Below are 21,009 nucleotides of genomic sequence, written 5' to 3'. Positions count from 1 at the left end.
CTTTTGGAGAAACTCAAAGCCATCATTATGTGGCTGGTACAATACACCAAATGCCAAGAATGTCACACGGTGGGCCACAAATTAGAGAATGTAAATAACATTCTTAATGAATCAATTTATAATATTGAATCAATCTAAGATCTTAGTAAAAGAAAAATAGTTTTAGGTAACATATATTAAGCCAACAAGTGGTATGTATGTTTTTAATAGTTAAAATAAATAGCACATAAAGAATTTGTATTTTTATTTATTTCCCTCTCAGAATCATAGTTTGAACTGCCACGACAATTTTATTTCATGTCTATAGTGAATATCTATCATTCAACTATCATAGAGCATCATTATGAAAATAGTTAAATAGTAGGACATTCAAGTGCATGCTTTTTTCTAAAACCAATATAAAATTTCTTGATCTTAATGCAGAAAATTAAAATCATAATGGTGTTTTAATTTGAGAAAAAAGACACACGCACGCACTTAGCTTCTACCGTTCAATAAATCATGAAACACTTTGAGATCAAAGTAATGATACATAACTTTGAAGAAATAAAATTGGAAGAATAATGTCAATATTGTCTTCTAGTGTAGAAAGCTAGATTGCTTAGTACTTTCTGCATATCTATATTTATGTATTGGTGGTGAAATTCGAAGAAACATAATAATGATGGGGTGTTCTTCGATTACACAGCACATAAAAAAATAAGTTTTGAAAAATTAGCATCTAACTTTGTTTTGTTTTTACCTTATTCTGTCATTTGGTCCAACCTTTCATTCTAAAGCACCAAACTTTTTTTTTAATGTGAGTATTAAGGATGTGTTACACTTACACAGATGCTAATTAATTACTCATTTGACACAAGACATATATCTGCATGATCCTATTTATACCTTGTTGTTACATATTATAAATCACCACTCTCTCAAGACTATTGAACTCAGTAAATAAAACAGAAGGAAAACAAACACATGCTATTATGAAAGATTAATTAACACTTTAAACAAAGCTATTTCCATTTCCATTTTACACCTTGTGGACCAATTTTACAACCATATTCACTTTTTTTATTCCAAGTAAACTAATCATATGAAACAGGTTCATCATCCAAGTACACTATACTAAAGGTAATCATATTACAATGAGTATATATATATAAACGTAGCTTCAATGCAGTATATTGATCTGTGGTTTAATCACTAAAAATAAATATAGAAGTCAGAGACATGATGCGGGGAGGAGCACATCTCAAATCACTTTATTTCAATCGAAATTACAACCTCCACAGAAAAAAAAAATACTAAACTAAGGTAGTTACTGTCAATTAAAATTTCAAAATAAATTAACACTACTTATAACATGAAGATAAATGTATGTGCAAGGGGTAAGTCACTAGCATGAAGTTTTCACACATCACCATTCAACACCAGATCAACCCCTTCTTTCCGTTTATCCCTGTATTCCCAAGTCTCTGTTCTTTCAGAGATTGCTTCGTTGCTGATTGTTTGAGATTCCATAGATTCCGCACTCACCATAACTGCCGGATACATTAAAGGATTATCCGTTCGCGTTTTCAAAAAACCCTCATGCCACTCATCCAAATCCTCAACAGCAAATACCTTTCTATCCTTGTCATGTTCTACCTCCCGTAGCCCATGTGACATCATTACCACCGCATCCCATCCCACCTCCAACAGTTCCCTCTGAATTTCTAGTTCTTCACTTCTGTGGTGTTCCAAGACAACTCTCTCTTTCTCGTTCACCTCAATATTCTTTTCTTTGATTTTTTCTTATTTTCCATCAAGAGACTCCCTGACATCTTCATCGTGTGTAGTGATTTTTTCCCTGACATCAATCCTCCTCCTGTACTTAGCCTCACCCACAAAGATCTCTTTGCTCCTTAATCACATTCCATTCATCTCCCTGATGGCCTTTAATGTACCTCCTTTTGTAGTATACCTGATAAAAGCAAACAGATGGATCCGGCCATACTTTTCCTTACATGCCAAATAGACGTCATTTATCCTTCCTGTTCACTTGAACATATGAAACAATTCATTCTTCGAAACATTGCCAGGTAAATTATCCACAAAAATTGTGAATGATTCACTTTCCAATCGGAGATACGCTTCCCAATTCCAAATCCATGGATCTTTTCCAACATGAGGCTATCTAACTTTATCCCACCTTACATTAGACATAGTTAGATTATAGAGTACCAGGAGTACTTACTCTCATACTTTTATTGAAGCACCATTTTGCCAGTCTTTTTCTCTAATTGTGTCGCAGACGGGGTTGTGCGGCGTGGATGTAGGATCTGGAAGAGATTTTATATAGATAAGTCACATCCATTACGTACCCCAATTATCGTAAGGTCTTTGGATGTGAAAAATGATCAATTCCATCCTAAAGAAGAAAATGAAGATATCCTTGGTTTTGAAGTACCATATCTTAGTGTTATTAGAGCGCTAATGTATCTTGCTAATAATACACGACCTGATATATTATTTGCTGTGAATTTATTAGCGAGGTATAGTTCCTCTCCAACCAGAAGACATTGGAATGGAATCAAACAAATATTTTGATATCTTCATGGAACGGTTGATACGGGATTATTTTATCCATATGGATCCAAGTCACAAGTAGTTGGCTATGCAGATGTAGGATACTTGTCTGACCCACACAAAAGGAAAAGTTCAAATAGGATATCTGTTCACATATGGTGGTACAGTTATATCATGGAGGTCCACGAAACAGACGATAGCAGCAACCTCCTCTAGTCATGCTGAAATACTAGCGATACATGAAACTAGTCGCGAGTGTTTTTGGCTCAGGAGTTTGATCCAATATATTCTATCATCATGTGGACTAGTTGATCATAAGATAGCTCCAACTGTCTTATTTGAAGATAATACAGCATGCATTGCTCAACTTAAGGGTGGATACATCAAAGGTGATAGAACAAAGCATATTTCTCCCAAATTCTTCTTCACTCATGATATTCAAAATCAAGGGATAATTGATGTCCAACAGATTCGCTCAAGTGATAATTTGGTAGACTTGTTTACAAAGTCACTTCCAAAATCCTCCTTTAAAAAATTAGTACATCAGATTGGGATGCGCCGATTTCGATATATTAAATGATGTTGACAAGAGGGAAAGACTGTACTCTTTTTTTCCTTAGTCATGTTTTTTCCCATTGGGTTTTTCTTGATAAGGTTTTTAACGAGGTAGTCCCCATCACAAAGGATATTGTACTCTTTTCCCTTCACTAAAGTTTTTTCCCATTGGGTTTTTCTTTAGTAAGGTTTTAATGAGGTATAATCCTAAATGGACATTCAAGGAGGAGTGTTATGATAAATATGAATATCCATTCCTCCAATCAAACCATGTTGGGCGGTCCAAAAACTTAATAGTGGATGGTGCAAGAAGTTCCAAGGTTGGACTCACATTTATGAAGCTATGAAAAGAGAATATTTCTACATGTATATTGAGTAATTATATTGGTGAATATTAATATTAAAGTTATCTATTTATGTTTCTTTATTTTATATCTATTTCCTCTTTCTTATTTATTTTACAACAAGAATGTGATATTACTACTATTTGGGTTAATACTCAAAATGGCCCCTGAAATTTGACTCCCGACGTAATTTAGCCCTCAAACTTTCAATTGACTCAAATTGTACCCTGAAATTTGATCCCAACGCAATTTGACCCTTCTGTCATTTTCCGTCACCGGAAAGCTAACTTGGTGAATTTCAGAGGCCATATGATCAACAATTTTTTTCAGTTTTACCCTTCTTTTATACCCACTACCACTATTATCATCACACTACTCTCTCTCTCTCCTCTCAGCCATTGAAGCAACCATCACTGGCCAAACAAGCCATTGGAACTAAGAGTCATCACTACATCAAAAGAAGAATCCAAAAAAAAAAGTTTTAAGCTTTATTTTCCCAATTTTCACCCTAATTTGTTCAGATAACAAAATTAAGTTTAATTTTTCTTTTTTATTATTTTTTGATTCTAGAACAAAGAATGAATGGGTTGAAAGAAAAATTATTGAGGAAGCTGAAATCAATCAAGCCAATTGGGTCTCAGGTAAGATCAAATCCTTCAAGTGAAAGTATTCGTACATTGATTTTTTCCAAAAGATTCCAACTTTTAACCTAAGTTCCCTCTTTGTTTTTCGAAAAAATGTTCCCAAAAAAATAGTTGTTGTCCACCCTTTCCAGAGAACTTTGCTACAATGAATTTTTATGGTGGCTAATCCAATTAAAAAGAATCAGAATCCCATGACACCAAAAAAAAGAGGGTTAAGTCTCAAGAGTCTAATTTCAGAAAGTGGGTTTAAGTCTCACCGATGCTCTGCGCACATGGTGTTGCTGTAGGCCAAGTTGAAAGCTTTTCACACTTGTTCACCCAGTACTATGCGGATCAGGGTCACCCAAAATTTCCTACCACAAGCAGCAGAAGATTCAGAAGAGGAGCAGAGGCAGACGGCCAACCCGAGCACCGCAATGGCGAAGAAGATTTAGAATACGCTGAGCCAAAGTAGAGGCAGATGCCGACCCACAACTGTGATGGCGACGATGACTCAAAGGCAGAAGCAAAGGATGGTGAAGGCTAATGGAACAAAAAAGCACAAGAAGAGGCAGATCCAGAGGACATGCTAGAGCTATCTGAGGCTTGCTCCTGCTCCCCACTTCACCCGAAACATAATGATTTGGAAGAAATGCGGGTTGCTAGGTTTTTTTTTCAAATTATTGGGGGCTAAATTGATGCATACAAAAATTTTGTCACATCAGACCACCGTTGAGGCTGCCAAGTGTTAATTACACATGCCACGTCAGTTTTTCGGTGACGGAAATAGACGGAAGGGCCAATTTGAGCTACAGTCTTAAAATTTTAAGGTGCAATTTGAATCAATTGATAATTTGAGGGTTAAATTAAGTCGGGAGTCAAATTTTAGGGATCATTTTGAGTATTAACTCTTTGTTTTGGTATAACAGTAAATTAATATGTATTGGTACGGAAAAAAATGAACACACAAAAATTGGCATGTGAATAATAATATTTTTATAAGCATTTATTATTTGTTTATTTTCGAAAAATATATTATACCAAAAAAGATTGAAATATTATTTTGATTAATTTTATAAAATGACTATAGTATCATATTTAATTTTCTCACAAAATATTCTTTTAGTTCATTTAAAAAAATAAAATTGTCGTTTTAGTTCATTTATAAAGGACAAAAATATAATTTGGAGTTAATTTTGTTTAATAATATTTCAAATAATAAAATTTGATTTTAAAATAACAAAAATACACTTTTAGTTAATTCTTATTCTAAAATACCCCATTAAGAATTAATTTAAAAAGAAACTACATAGCCTTTTAAGGATTAAATTTAAAAACGCTAAATTCAGAATTAATTTTGTTTACTTGTATATAAATAAAACTTGAAAATTTGATTTTTTAAAAAAAAAAACTAATACAACTTTTTTGTTAATTTTAAAAGGTCCAAAATACCCTTTTCAGCATTAAGGTTCATTGATTATATTAGAAACTAAATATACATTAAATTTTTATTATAAAAGGACTAAAATGACCATTTTGTTAATAAAAAAAAAACCAAAAATCCCTTTTATAGTTATTTTAAAAACACTAAAATACTCCTTTAGAATTAAGGTGTTTGATTTGTACTACAAATTAAAGATTGAATTTAGTTTTGAAAAGACTAAATTACCCTTCCTTGTTTAATTGTATTAGATAGTAGAAATTTAAATTTTATTTTAAAATGACTATTAACAATTTGGTCAATTTTCAAAGACTAAAATATTCTTTTCGTCAAAATTCATTTTAGAAAATTAAAATATTGTTGCAAACTTTGTTTAAATGAATTAGAAATTATAAATTTGAATTTTGATTTTAAAATACTAAAATATCCTTCCATCAAATTTTACAATACTGAAATATCCCGTTTAGGATTATTTTTAAAGACTAAAAATTCCTTTTTAGATTAATGTTATTTTTAGAAAGTAAAAGTCAGAATTTCATTTAAAAGACTAAAGCACTCTTTTGGTTAATTTTAAATAGACTAAAATACTCCTTTTAAACTCAAGGTTGTTTAGTTTATTTAGAGACTATAAATTTGAACTTAAATTTAAAATGATTAAAATACTCTCTTTGTATTAAATTTAAAAAGAGTATAATACCCTTTTAGGATTAAGGTCGTTTAATTGTGTTAAAAATTAGAAAGACTTATTAAGTTTTTTCTCCTATATACTCAAGAGAACAATTTGGACATTCAAATTTCAAACCCAAAAGAAAAAAATATAAAATTTATAATGCCTAACGATGTTATCACTAAAGCATGCACAAAGAAGATCAAGAAGAATTTTAAAAACTTTGCAATACTCATACAAAAATATTAATTGCTAGCCCAAAAAAAAAAGATTAAGTCCATTGGGCTAAATTTAGAGAACAAGAAACTCAAGAATTCATCTCAAGTTCATGGGGCTAAATTGAGATGCAAGTTCAAAATTAAAATTAAAATTAAATTTGATTTTGATTCTTATTTTTGTTCAAATTTCAAGTAGAATAGTTTAGATTTAATTTTATTTGCTTTTGGCCTTGTCAAAATATTTTATTTGGTTTTTATTTTTTTAGCATGTATATTTTTAGGAGTTTAAAATTTAAATAAAATTAAATCTAATTTAAACAAATTAGCATATCTCTAGAAGAATTTACAATATTGATGCTCTTGAATGAAGTTTTGGTCCGTTTTTTCATTATCACAATAATGAATAATCACATGTGAAATTCTTTTCATAAGAGTTTTTGAAAAGAACCTTCACATGCCTTTTTTGAGATAACTCATAAATGAGTTTCATATCAGCATGACTAAACTTCTTGTGTCACAATTATTTGTTGTCAACAATTGAGGAGAGACATCTTACATTTTGATATAATAGGTTCTCGAGGTACAATACATAAGTAGCGTCCACTTTTTTAGCAGTGAGAATAGTAGACTCATTTGCTTTGTTAATAACTTCTCACTGATCAGTATCAAATACTACTTTGTAACCTTGATCACAGAATTGAATGATACTGAGCAGATTGTGAGTCAAACCATCTACTGAAAGAATTTGAGATAAGGTGAGAACCACCCAAATTAGCTTGGGTCCCAATTGGCTAGTTTTTTAAATTGTTATTAGGGTTTTTGATAACCTATCTTTTCAAGATTCTTAGGATTTCTCTTTTAAGGTTTCTTAAATAGCTTCTTCTTGATTTTATAGCCATTTTGTTTCTTGAACTAGGAACATTGATCTGTGTCATGTCCAAGTTTATAGCATATTTGGCAAACTTTCTCATCATTACTTTCAAATATCGTAGACCAAACTTTTAAAGATATAGTCTTTTACTACCAAGTATTAGATCCATATTCTTGAGGCATTTAACCATTTTTCTATGTTAGCAGTGAGAACTTTATTAACTCTCACCAGCTCATAAATCTCTTTTCTTTTAGTCATACTATCTTTATGTGATAACTTCTGAGATTGTTTCTCGTGAGATTTTTTCTTCTGAGTTTTCATTTTAAGAATTCATGTCTTCTGAGGTTCAACTCCGCCTATGTTACACTTGTGGTACATAGCCGGTCCCAAGTCCGGATAAAGGAGGAGGGTTGTGTTAGGTCTTCGACAACCAACATAAAAATATAGTCGAACTCCCATGACATGAATCGAAGACATTATTGCGCTAAAGCTAGGTCGTTGCCCGGAAGCAACGCGCTGTATGACTCGAGTACGGTGTCAAATGAGCAAGAGCCGCTGCATCGGTGCCCGGATGTAGTGTTAAATGAGTAAGGGTTTTCACATTTTCGTGAACGGACGAGTATAAATAAGCTAGTTCACAAAGTAAAAGGTAAAGGTCGGAGCGACAGAAGGTTGAGATTTGGGACATGGAATATAGGCACCCTAACAGGAAAGTCCATGGAGGTGGTGGACACCATGACAAGGAGGAAGATTAACATTATGTGCCTACAAGAAACAAAATGGGTTGGTGCGAAGGCTAGGGAGTTGGATACTTCTGGTTTCTAACTTTGGTATATAGGAAAGGTGAAGAATAGGAATGGGGTTGGAATAATTGTGGATAAGTAGTGGAAGAAGGACGTAGTGGATGTTAAAAGGGTAGGAGATCGGATCATCTCTATCAAACTTGTGGTGGAGGGAGGTGCTTTCCATGTGATTAGCGCCTATGCACCGCAAGTGGGTTCGGACGAACAACACAAGATAAGATTTTGGGAGGATCTAGAGAGTTTGGTTCAAAACATACCTTTGGGAGATAAGATTTTCTTAGGAGGAGATTTAAATGGCCATGTTGGGAGAGAAGTGACTGGATATGGGAATATTCACGGAGGCCATGGTTTCGGGGTGATCAATGTCGAAGGTAAAACTATTTTGGACTTTTCCTCAACCTTTGATCTTCTCATCACAAATACATGTTTTAAAAAAAGAGACGAACATCTTATAACCTATAAGAGTGGCATGACAAGCTCTCAAATTGACTTCTTCTTATTGAGGAGAGTCGACCAGAAATTTTGCATTAATTGTAAAATTATCCCGGGAGAGAGTTTGACAACACAACATAGGGTGCTCGTCATGGGTTTTCGCGTTGAGCAAAAGTTGAGAAAAATACATCATACGAAGAACCCAAGGACGAGGTGGTGGCGGATGAAAGGTGAGGAACAAAGAAGCTTCCTAAGACGGGTAGGAGAAGAGGCAAAGTGGGATGAGAATGGAAGCGCGGAAGAGATGTGGAGGGAGATGACAGAAGTTATTAGAAGAACAGCAAAAGAAAGCTTTGGTGAATCTAAAGGAATATGACCAAGAGACAAGGAGTCCTGGTGGTGGAATGCGAGTGTATAAGATAAGATAAAGATAAAAATGGAGTGCTTTAAAAAGTGGTCTCTATGCTGCAACGCAGATAATTGGAAAAAATATAAAGCGGCTAAGAAATAGACAAAAGTGGCTGTAAGTGAAGCAAGAACAGGAGCATATGAGGGTCTCTACCAGTCTTTGGGCACGAAAGAAGGAGAAAAAGGTATATATAGAATCGCAAAGAACCGTGAAAGAAGAACGAGAGATTTGGATCAGGTTAAGTGCATAAAGGATAAGAATGGAGAGGTATTGGCTCAAGAGGAGAAGATTAATGAAAGGTGGAAAAGCTACTTCTACGAGTTATTTAATGAGGGACAGAAGACTCTTCCGAGCCTTGGTCGGTTATGCACAAGGGAAGAAGATCAAAACTTTGACTACTATCGGAGGATCCGAGACTTCGAGGTAAAAGAGATTTTAAAGCAGATGAAAAATGGCAGGACAGTAGGACCTGATAATATCCCGATTGAGGTCTGGAAGGGTTTTGAAGAAAAAGGCATCAACTGGTTAACCAAGCTTTTTAATGAGATTTTAAGGTCAAAGAAGATGCCTGATGAGTGAAGAAAGAGCACCTTGATACCTATCTACAAGAATAAGAGGGATATACAAAGTTGCGGAAACTATAGAGGGATCAAACTTATGAGTCATACCATGAAGTTATGGAAAAGGGTGATAGAACGGAAGTTGAGAAAAGAGACACAAGTAACAGAGAACCAATTTGGATTTATGCCAGGCAGATCTACCACTGAAGCGGTATACCTTTTAAGAAGGATGGTGGAGAGGTATCGTAGTAATAAAAGGGATCTACATATGGTGTTTATTGATTTGGAAAAAGCGTATAGAATACCAAGGGAGGTCTTATGGAAGGTTTTAGAAAAGAGAAGAGTAAGGATCGCATATATTCGTGCAATTAAAGACATGTATAATGGGGCCACAACTAGTGTGAAGACTCAAGGTGGTGTGACAGAGGAATTTTCTATTGGTATAGGATTACACCAGGAATCATCCTTAAGTCCATACCTTTTCACATTAGTCTTGGAAGTACTCACAGAGCACCTCCAAGAGCCTGTGCCATGGTGCATGCTTTTTGTCGATGATATCGTCCTTATGGGAGAGTCAAGGGAAGACCTAAATAAGAAGTTGGAGTTATGGAGAGAAGCTCTAGAAGTGTATGGTCTGCGCATAAGCCGTAGCAAGATGGAATATATAGAATGTAAGTTCAGTCTGAGAAGGGAAAACCCTAATATAGAGGTGAAGATAGGAGAAAACAGCCTACGAAAAGTTAAAAATTTTAAGTATCTTGGGTGCATCATACAGGACAATGGAGAGATTGAACAGGATGTAAATCATAGGATCCAAGCAGGTTGGTCAAAATGGCAGCGTGCATCTGGTTTTATATACGACAAAAAAGTGCCTTTAAAACTTAAAGGTAAATTCTATCGCACCGCTATAAGACCGACTATGCTTTATGGTACGGAGTGTTGGACGGCTAAAGGGGAGCACGAACATAAGCTGAGTGTGGCAGAGATGAAGATGTTGAGATGGATGAGAGGTCATACGCGATTGGATAAAATAAGGAACGAAGATATAAGGGAGAGAGTTGGAGTAGCACCCATTGTGAAAAAGATGGTTGAATCGCATCTCAGGTGGTTTGGACATGTGAGAAGAAGACCGATAGAACATCTAGTCAGGAGGGTGGATGAGATGGAAGATGGATAAGGGGCGAAAGGCAGAGGAAGACCTAAGAAGACCATCCATGAGGTGATCAAACGAGATCTACATGTAAACGGTCTCTCTGTAGACATGATACATGACAGAGCACAATGGCATCGTTTGATTCATGTAGCCGACCCCACTTAGTGGGACAAGACTTTGTTATTGTTGTTGTTATTGTTGTATATCTTCTGAGGTTCAGAAGTATATATCTAACTTTAAATGTACTCGTTGGTAGCTATAAGTTCTAGATGTCCTTTTCTAAGAACAATTATCTCATAAATTAGTTATGTGTTTTTCTCTTTCAAAAAATCATTTATTTTTTGTAGATCCTCAGATTTAGTTGATCTTAGAAGATTCAATTTTCTAAGTCGTTTGAGCTTAAAGTATGCCTTAGATATCTCTTGAAAGTTTTCCAAGAGTTCCTCATATAAAATATGTAGTTTAGAAAATGAAAGCTCAATATCAAAGATTATTACCACTTGTTCTGACTCACAGTCAGCCCTAAAGCGCATGATGACAATATTGTGCAGATCTCTGTCATTCTCAGCATCATCTTCTAAGTCTACTTTCATTTTTAAAACTCTTTTTCTCTGTTTAGGAGACTCAGACACCTTTGGACACTCTGGCTTGATATGACCTTTTTCACCATAGTTGTAGCAAATAACACCATCATCTATATACTGTTAGGAAATTATTATTTCCTAATTTTATTGAGAGGACTATTGAGAGAAGTCCTTCAAGGTGATTTGATATAGGATCTGCCGTGGATCTTTGCTTCTACAACCGTTAAGATGCTCAAAGTCTTTCCCATTTTGGTTGTAGCGGAAATATATGTCATTTGTTTAGATTGCAACCTCATTTTAAATTTGTTTAAAAAGGATTCAGAGATGCAAATATTTGAAAGATATCTTTTTAAGGTCTATGGCTGACTATAGACAGCTTTTTAAAACGATTTATAACAATCTCATATGCTTTTAGAAAAGGTTAAACTTTGAATAAACTACTTAGTAAAAGATAAATAGAGTTCAAAGTGAGAAGCACAAGTGATATACTATATTATTTCAGCTCAAAATGCCTATGTCCAGTCCTCAAATGACTTGCTATTAGAATAAGTGTATAAAGATATTATTTGCAAAAAACCTTTTCAGGCTACAACTTTGACTCAGATTCCACCACAGTATAACTTAATAACCTTTGATATTATTATTTGAAGTCTTATTAAGACTATAATTGACTTTATCAGATATTCCAGCGACCAAGAACTTCAGATATTCAGCAGATCATCTCAAGTAAGACTCAAATTGAATACCTTACTAAGTTAAGAACGTTAAATAATATTGTTGCTCAAGCCTTCTCCATCTAAAAAAAGGGACTTAATTGGATACCCAATTAACCAAGAGTCTTAGATATTTTCCTGCCTTTCTCAAGTAAGACTCATACCAAACCGCAGCTTGACCTAAGAATGTTAGATATTCTATCTTTAATACTTCTCAAGACTAGAATCATTGAATGATTGAGGGTGTCAACACTAAAGACTCACTAGGTGAACCAGTAAAAAGACATTTTCAACTTCTACAACTGATTTGATGAATCCTTTATAGATTCTTTGAGACTATATTATGCAAACATGTCTCATATTCACAAAAATGTAATATGGTCTACAGATGTGAGTGAAACTCTATTCAAATTATAATTTGAAGAACAAAAATTTCTTCTAAAATGGAAGAACAAGAAGAAAATAAACTAAGAACAAAATATATGAAAATGTTTGCTGCACTTCTTTTTCGGATATATTCTTCTTGTTTTTCTAGAGTATGGATCGACTTTATATAGCTAGGGAGCATTGAAGATTAGTTGAAAACTCTTCTTCTGTCTCTGTCTCCATATTCCTTAAAGTAGTGTAGAAATCAAATCATTTTTAGCTTATTTTATTACCTTTTCCTAAGAATCATAGTTTCGTACTGTACTGTATTTTAATCATGAGAGAGTTTTTCCAAAGGGCTTAACCTCTTGGGTATGCTTTAAATTTGAACATTAGAAGCTTTGGTTCTTTTCTGAGGTAATGGTTTTGTCGCTTTCATTAATTTTGCAAGTGGAAGTGAGATGATCAACAATCTGAGATGCATAGTCTTGCTTTTTAAGGTAGTCAGCCCACTCAACTTATTTTTCGAGGTTGTTTCTCATTTTTTTTTGACTTATTCATATTTCTCATTGACACACTTGAGCAAATATTAGTACATTAATAAAATTATTAAATTATATTTAGATTTATTAATCATCAAAATTCTTTGTAAAATTTCATGGAGCTAACAGTTACAAGACTAACGTGTATGTTACACATTAAATCTATTATTTTGCATGTACACACGAGGAAAAAGACCACCTTTAAAAGTGAAGTCACCTAAGTGTATATTATTTGAATTTAATTTCTAGATTAAGAACTCTTTTATCAATTCATCTATTTGTTATGATTTATTATTTTCTATATAAAGGATATTTTCTATTTTTTTATATTATGTCTTGTAGGATATAGATATCTTCTAGTTGGTAAGCACAAGACAGTTGAAGAGGGAGAGAATTGAGTATATAAAAACAACGATAATTTTTCAAAATTGCATAAGCATGCTTGAATTAAATGAAAAAATGAATTAGTACTTGTACTTTTTCAAGAGGTTCCAAGCATAGTTGTCAAAACCGAACCGATAATCGAACCGATCAAGTCACTGGGTCACTGAGTTATTGGTTCAACCGGTGGGTCACTGGTTGAACCGGTTGACTCGATACTATGCAAATAAAAAATAAAAATAGTCAAAAACCTAAAATTAAATTTTGAAATACATATTTTTACTAACATTTTAAAAACAATTAAGTCGAATTCTATAAATAACTAATACAAAAATAGACATATAATTAGTTCATACTACTATATAATATCTTAATTAGACACAATAAGAATAACAATCTATAAATTATATCCAAAGAATAATTTCAAAGTCTAAATATTTTTATATAATTAAATAATTATATAAATTTATTTTTTTCTCAGAATAAATAAATTTTATTTTATTTTTATATTCATTATTATTTTTATTTTAAAATTAATTAATTTGTACTTCAATAAAAAAATAATTAATTTAAAAAATATTGAGTTAAAAGACCCAAATTTGACTCTTACTCCCCGCAATATATTTTTCCAAATTTCACAACCTACATGCTGAAGTCATCGGCACGCAGGTTGACCGTTGACTGCGTTGTTGACTGGATCGGTTCGGTTTTGATCTGTGTTGGTTTTGACCAGTTTAAGCCAATTTGATCGGTTCATTTTTTTAAACGGTCAATATATCAAACCGAACTGGTACAAGATTCGGTTTATCGGTTTTTTAGTCGAACCGGCCGATCCGGTCCGATTTTTACAACTATGGTTCCAAGACAACTTCAAGCATTTATAAAGAGTTATACTTTATGCACCACTTTGTTTAAACAAATTAAAAGCGAATGGTAACGCTCTACTACTTTAGTTGAAAAATATTTTTAGACAACTTAACTGCAATCAAACAATCTCGTATTGTTTTCCGCCAACAAAAAAAAAAAAAAAGAAAAAAGAAAATAAAAGAAAAAGTTAAGCATTAGAAAGACAATTTCACTTATTTTCACGTTCAAATGTTACACAATATGTAATAAAAGGCTAACGACACTTCCCGCCATCTTCACAATCATTAACTTGAAGGGTTTTCGTTTTCATTTAGCCTACGAAAGAAAGAAAGGAGAAGCACAGAGAACTTGAAAGATCATCAATTCATCATCCATCAATAATGGCTGTCAAAATTTACATCGTGTATGAACTTTTTTATTCCTTTTTGTTTGTCTTCTGCGTTACGTTATCTGTATCATTGTTAACCCTGTTTCTTGCACACTCTTACTTTCTTCTGTCATGCATTGTGCCTCATCAAATGGATTGGTTCTAATTTCGATCTTCTTTGAGCTTCTTGAGTGCTAATTGAATTCGGATTTTCATTTCGTTCTTTAATGGATTTCTTAGTATGCTTTTATTGTGCTATATGTATTATTTAATTTTTTTTTGCAGGTACTACGCGCGGAGTTCGTGCATATACAGACTAGCCGAAAAAATAAGAACAGGTGCTGAATCTGTAGAAGGTGTTAAAGCCACACTGTGGAAGGTATGTGTATTCATATATGTTTTCATGTGCCACGTTGTCCATAAAATTTGAGAAGAGAAGAAAAGGGAACTAATTTTTAGATCATCAACATCAGCCAATCTTTTCTTTAAATTTAAAATTTTTATCTTTTTTTGAGAATTTAAAATTAAAGATTTATGATTTAGAGTTTTAAGATAAATAAAATAATTTTTAAAAAATTAGTTAATACTGACTGAAAAAAGTTGGCTCTTTGTCATTAGTAAATTAGCAATAGTAATTCTGCTTTATATAGCCAATAATTATTGCAGTGTTATCATTATTGTTCATGCCATGATTGTTAACCTGTATTGGATTCATACTTTGTTTTTGTAAAGTTCACTTCATTCTTGCATTGTTAACAAAGTCACTTCTTGTGGCTCCAGTATTTCGTTAAACAAAAATACTATGCACATATTAAAAATCAGCCACTAAATTTGTTATTTATGTATAAATACATGTGTTTAGTTTATTTTCAATATATATTTTATACCTAGGTCTAATTTGGTGACCAATTTTTTTGTGTACACATTTTGTAATCATCTATACAACTCTGCCACACCAACATACAAAAGGAAATAAGTAAGCAAAATGCTTCTCTTCTTGAAATCTAACAATGCTCTGTGACCAAGTTCTCTTCAGCAGGGGGAAACTAATTGCCTTTTGATTTTTCCAATAATTTCTAAATGTTGATTTCAATGAGAAAATAAACTACATAGTTAATTGCTGAATGAGGTATGAGCAGGTACCTGACAAACAGATGATAGATTGGCCAAAAGGTTCATTCAAGACTGAGATGGACATAGACATACCAGTGATTAAGCCTGATGAGCTCCCTAAAGCCGACGGATTCATCTTCGGTTTCCCATCAAGATTCGGAATGATGGCGCCTCAGTTTAAGGCTTTTCTAGACGCAACCGGATGCCTTTGGAAAACACAGGAGCTTGCAGGCAAACCAGCTGGAATCTTCTGCAGCACGCACCACCAAGGATGTGGCCAAGAGACTTCAGCGTACCAAGCGAAAACTCTTACCTAGAAATAATGCTGTTTCTTTAGCAAATTTGAATGTGGCTGATGCATTTCACTACTTCTTTTGACAGGCTTAGTGCTATCACTCAACTTGTTCATCATGGAATGTTGTTTGTTCCTATTGGATACAATTTTAGGCCTGGAATGTTTGAGATGAAACAAGTGAAAGGCGGAACACCCTATGGCGCGGCCAGTTATAGTTTTGAAGAGCCAACTTTCCTAGAGTTGGAGCAAGCATTCCACCAGGGGAATTATATTGCAACCATCACAAAGAAGCTTAAGGGATATGCAATATAAACACAGTGGATACAAAATTTGTTAGATTGACATTGTTATTGGGTTCTATTACTGTTTCTATGGTAATATAGGTTTAAAAGAACTAGTGCCATGTTTTTACTTCTATTGTTCTGTTACATTGTAAAGGAGTAAATTTATTTTTGACATCAATTTCATACTTATGTTATAATCGTTAGTAATTTCTGCTGGTAATTAAATATCTTAAAGGGTATGGCTCTTATTCTGAATCAAATAGTGGTCCTTTATCATTAGATACTTCCTCTTTCTCATGTTTCCAATCATTCAATTTTAATGTAACAAAACTTAACTGATTCTGTTCTCCTCATCTTTACTGTTGCTTATTGGGAACTTATGAATCATGAATAGGTTTGGTTCTCTTTATAAAAGGCAGCTTGAATCTGCATAAATTGTTGGAATAGGTCTTCCGAATTCGGCGTCCTGTTTGGAGGATTTTGGTTGAATTGTTGTGCAAGAATTCTCTGATTACTCCATAAAAATATTAGACAGAAAAGAGAAAACCCAAAATAAATAAATAAGAACACTCTACTACTGAACTAACTCCTACCAAACTCTCTAACCATGAAATACACATGCAACTTCATGATAAATATCATTACTGCTGATAAATTCTGATGGTTTACACACCTTGCCTTGCTGTCATAGAATCTGAATTCTTGTTGCATTCCATATCTAATTCTCCGCTAAATCTGGGGATGGATCAATACTACCCAGTCTACACTTACAATTGGGATTGTTCTTACCACAAAAGCCACAACTCACCATACACAGCATTTTTTTATGTACATATAAGGTTTAAACAGTAATTAAATATTTATCAATGTCAAACTATCATATTAATTTGTGTTTGAAGTATCCCTGAAGTAAGGAAACAAAAATTAATTAGTCAAATAAAAATTATTTATAAACTTTTTTTTAACTAATAATTAGCCAATAAGACAGTAATTGAAAAAGGACTAAAAGTTTGAGTTGATATTATAGAGATAAAAAGAAAAATTTTAAAAGAAAAAGATTAACAAATTATTAGTTAACGAAAATTGGTTCCTAACTATAAGAGCTTAATAAATATCTCCCGTGCAGTTGCCACTACTATTCTTCAACCATCAACGACGAAGAAACACATAACAACACACAATCATCAACTGAAAGAGAACATTAAAGATCATCAATGGCAGTCAAAGTTTACATTGTGTATGCCACTTATTTTTCTTCTTTGTTTCGTAATATCATGTTAATTAATAATTAGTGATTAGTCTTTCTTCTTTTTCAAATTTATCGTTCTCTCATGCATGGTCTTTCATTATGGAAAATTCAGAACTGATCTTCTTTCACTTATTCAAACGGGTTCTTCTTTGTTTGTGATATTGATTTGTAAAAAGAAAATGGATCTTTCTAAATTTTCTTGGGCTATAATTATCTTCTAGTGAGAGCGCAGTTTTTATGATTGTTTTGACTTGAATTGGAAGCATGATCAAGATATTTAGAGATGAAGATTTTTTGTGCTTGTTTGTGTTAGATTACTACTTTTGCCATTAGAATAGATGCTTTTACATCTGAAATTGATATATAAAAATTTCAAGAATTAAGTATTTTCCATTAAAGGGGTTGATGTCATTTTGTGATCTGTGATCATGCAACTTTCATCTTCTTTTCAGCTATCTTATATTGCCAAACTTGATTCTGCACTGTTTATAAGAAAGTGAAGTCAGTTTTGATCTCATACTTTAAGACAAGATTGATGAAATGGAACTTTCTTTTTCAATACAAGATTAATTTACAATGAGAGTGATAAAATCTAGACCTTGGTGCCTTCAGTTTTGCATTTTCCCCTTTCTTTTTTAGTTTTACAGCTTTATTTACAAAAAAGAACAACATTATTTCTTTTATTTTGACAGTTACTACTCAATGTATGGGCATGTGGAGCAACTAGCAAGACAAATAAAGAGAGGTGCAGAATCTGTACAAGGTGTTGAGGCCAAACTATGGCAGGCATGTATTAATTAATTAACTAATATTTTTGACTTACCAAATAAATATATGATATCATTCCTAAGCATATGGATTTCCATTTCCAGTATATCCAAAATATCCATTTGAAAAAAATCATATTAATATGAGCAGGTACCTGAGACACTACCAAATGGAGTGCTTCATAAGCTGAATGCACCACCAAAGAGTGATGTACCAATCATTGAACCTGATATGCTCAATGGAGCTGATGGCCTTATCTTCGGCTTCCCCACGCGGTTCGGAATGATGGCTGCCCAGTTCATGGATTTTCTTGACAAAACCGGACCTCTTTGGTTGCAACAAGACCTTGTAGGCAAGCCTGCTGGACTCTTCTACAGCACCGGTTCGCAAGGTGGTGGACAAGAAACAACACCGTAAGAAAACAAGCTTCTATATCTTAACTCTGTTCCTTATTAGACATCACTATGTACTTGTTAGTTGCTGATCAAAGTTGTCATGATTTATGTATAGCCTTACTGCTATAACAATGCTGGCACATCATGGAATGATATATGTTCCAATCGGATACACGTTCGGCCATTGCATGTTCGAGATGGAAGAAGTGAAAGGTGGAAGCCCTTATGGAGCAGGGACTTATGCTGGGGATGGAACAAGACAGGTTTCTGAGATTGAATTGCTGCAAGCATTCCACCAGGGGAATATTCTTGCCACCATCACCAAGAAGCTCAAGGATGCTGCATAAAGCATATAATGTTTTTGCCAATTTTTTCTTTTCAAGGTGACATTGATTTGTATGGAGTTCTATTCTAGTACTTCTTGTCTTCTTTTGCATTCTGTGTTTATCAAGCCACACAAATAGATTAAAGTTTTATTTGAGTCCCTAGCATTCAAATATTAACTTTAGTCTCTCAAGTTGAAAAGTATAAGTCATATTAGTGGTTTTGCCTCAGAAAGCACACTATTAAAATGTATACCAGAGTTGGGAATTTCTTTGATGAAGAGTTGAATTGGGTGAAAAGAAATTTTTTTTTCACCAAATTTATAAAAAAAAGTGATAAGATGCAAATAATTTGTATTGAATTTTATTTGTCTGCTATAGAGTGTAGTTGTTAGTGGTACATTCACTGAAATGAAGAAAGTTTGTTTTAATTAATTATTTCTTCTTAGGCATAGAAGATACTTGTTGGTTGTTACCTTCTTTTGTATCTTACTCTTAACATGTATCTTAGTCAAAAAAGTTGTCGTATCTGATTTAGGTGATATATCAAATACATAGTTATGGATATTTTTAAATACACTTAGTCATAATATATCGAATATATACTGTATGCCAATGTATGTATGTAAAATATAAAAGTTTGAACTACAATTTATCAAAATAAGATACATGCATTCTAACTTAAAACAAATCGAAGAAACTAGGAAAACGAATGACACACAAACAGTCCCAAAGAGAAGTATAATTATTTCATCCTCACCATCCACATAGCACCACATATTAAAAAAAAAAACAGCCCAAAAAAAATTTACAATTTTGGTCTCTAAAGTTTAGGTCAAAAATTTTTTTCGTTTTTAAAATTTTTTCCATACAAAATCGTCCCTAAAATTTAACTTGATTTTAAAATTGTATTTTTTATTTAAATCTTAAAATTTTGGATCAAATTACTCCTAACAAAAAATTATAAAAAAAGAAAAAAAATAAGAGAAAGAAAGTGTTTGAAATTGAGAGAGAAAAAGAGAACCACGGAGAAGTAGGAGAAGGAGGGAAGGGAAGAAGAAGAAAGGAGAAGGGAAGAAGGGGGAAGAGGAAGGTGGTGACGATGCTAGCGAGGGAGAACGAACGTCGCATGCCGCGTCGCCGTTTCTGCTCCTCCTCCTTGCTCGCTGGCTGCTCGCCGCTGCTTTGCACTACTGGCCGCTGCTCCTCGCATGCTCGTTCTGTAGGGTTCTGATTCTATTTTTTGTTTATTTTCTTGATTCTTTGATATTTAAAATATAGAGTTTATTACATTGTTGATTCTTCTGTATTTGATTCTTTGATATTTGTTGATTTGTTAATTATTGTTGATTTTTCTGCTTCTATTTCTTTTATTTATTACATTATTATTTATGTTTCTGATTTCATTGTCATTGTTGCTGATGCTGTGATGAAGAAAAAGAAAAAGAAGAAACGAAACTAAGTATTTTGGTGAAGAAGAGTTGTTGGAGAAAGATATTTTAGTCCGAAAAACGATTTTAAAAGCTGAATTTTAGGAATAATTTTATATGCAAAAAAAATTTTGACCTATACTTTAAGGAAAAGTATAAGTAACCAATAAGATTTTTGAATAATGTGAATTAATAGGGTTAAAAGAGTAAATTTAATTAGTAGCATTAAATTAGGACATAGTGTATTTTTATTTGATTGATAATTGTTCATATTATTCAAAATTTTCATTGTTCCCTAGCACTTGAAACTGGTACCAATATCGATTCTTAATTGAGAATAATATTATATATGATCCAGCTTTTAGATTAGGACTAAAATGACAATTAGATAAAGAATATTTTTTTAAAAAAGATGTCAAACCATAAAAAACAAAATCTAGATCATATTCATATAGAAATAAGAAATTTGCATATATTTCACAAGATATACACGGACTACGAAATTTTCCTCCAAACAATATAAATAAAAAGAGATAGAGAGTAGAGAATGGAGGGTGAGAATGATCTGGGCCACTTTCTCACTTCCACTTAGATATTTCAAAGAAATATAAACAAATGAAAAGTGAAATTTCCAATCAACCAACATATCCCCTACTAGCTCACTCACTCCCGTATTCTATATTCTCAATTATTATTC

The 21,009-nt window shown here is 33.0% G+C and overlaps 1 protein-coding gene and 1 pseudogene across 2 annotated transcripts; both read left to right on the top strand.

The window, feature by feature from the left end:
* Positions 1–15,579: 15,579 nt before the first annotated feature.
* On the top strand, positions 15,580–16,175 carry LOC107632818 (putative NAD(P)H dehydrogenase (quinone) FQR1-like 1 pseudogene; annotated as a pseudogene). Its single transcript, XR_015906996.1, has 2 exons — positions 15,580–15,860; positions 15,950–16,175. The product of XR_015906996.1 is annotated as a putative NAD(P)H dehydrogenase (quinone) FQR1-like 1 pseudogene (transcript).
* A 1,100-nt stretch (positions 16,176–17,275) lies between these two features.
* Positions 17,276–19,334, top strand: LOC107630121 (NAD(P)H dehydrogenase (quinone) FQR1-like). The gene is made up of 4 exons (XM_016333162.3): positions 17,276–17,384; positions 18,089–18,182; positions 18,315–18,577; positions 18,675–19,334. Exons 1-4 carry the CDS (start codon positions 17,362–17,364, stop codon positions 18,904–18,906), a joined length of 612 nt encoding a protein of 203 aa, XP_016188648.1. The 5' UTR covers positions 17,276–17,361; the 3' UTR covers positions 18,907–19,334.
* The last annotated feature ends 1,675 nt before the right edge of the window (positions 19,335–21,009 follow it).

Source organism: Arachis ipaensis, chromosome B3, assembly GCF_059453495.1.
Source record: "Arachis ipaensis isolate K30076 ecotype BB chromosome B3, ASM5945349v1, whole genome shotgun sequence".
Taxonomy (NCBI): domain Eukaryota; kingdom Viridiplantae; phylum Streptophyta; class Magnoliopsida; order Fabales; family Fabaceae; genus Arachis; species Arachis ipaensis.
The sequence above is the reverse complement of the archived record's forward strand: the minus strand, read 5'-3'. Positions and strand labels throughout refer to the sequence as shown.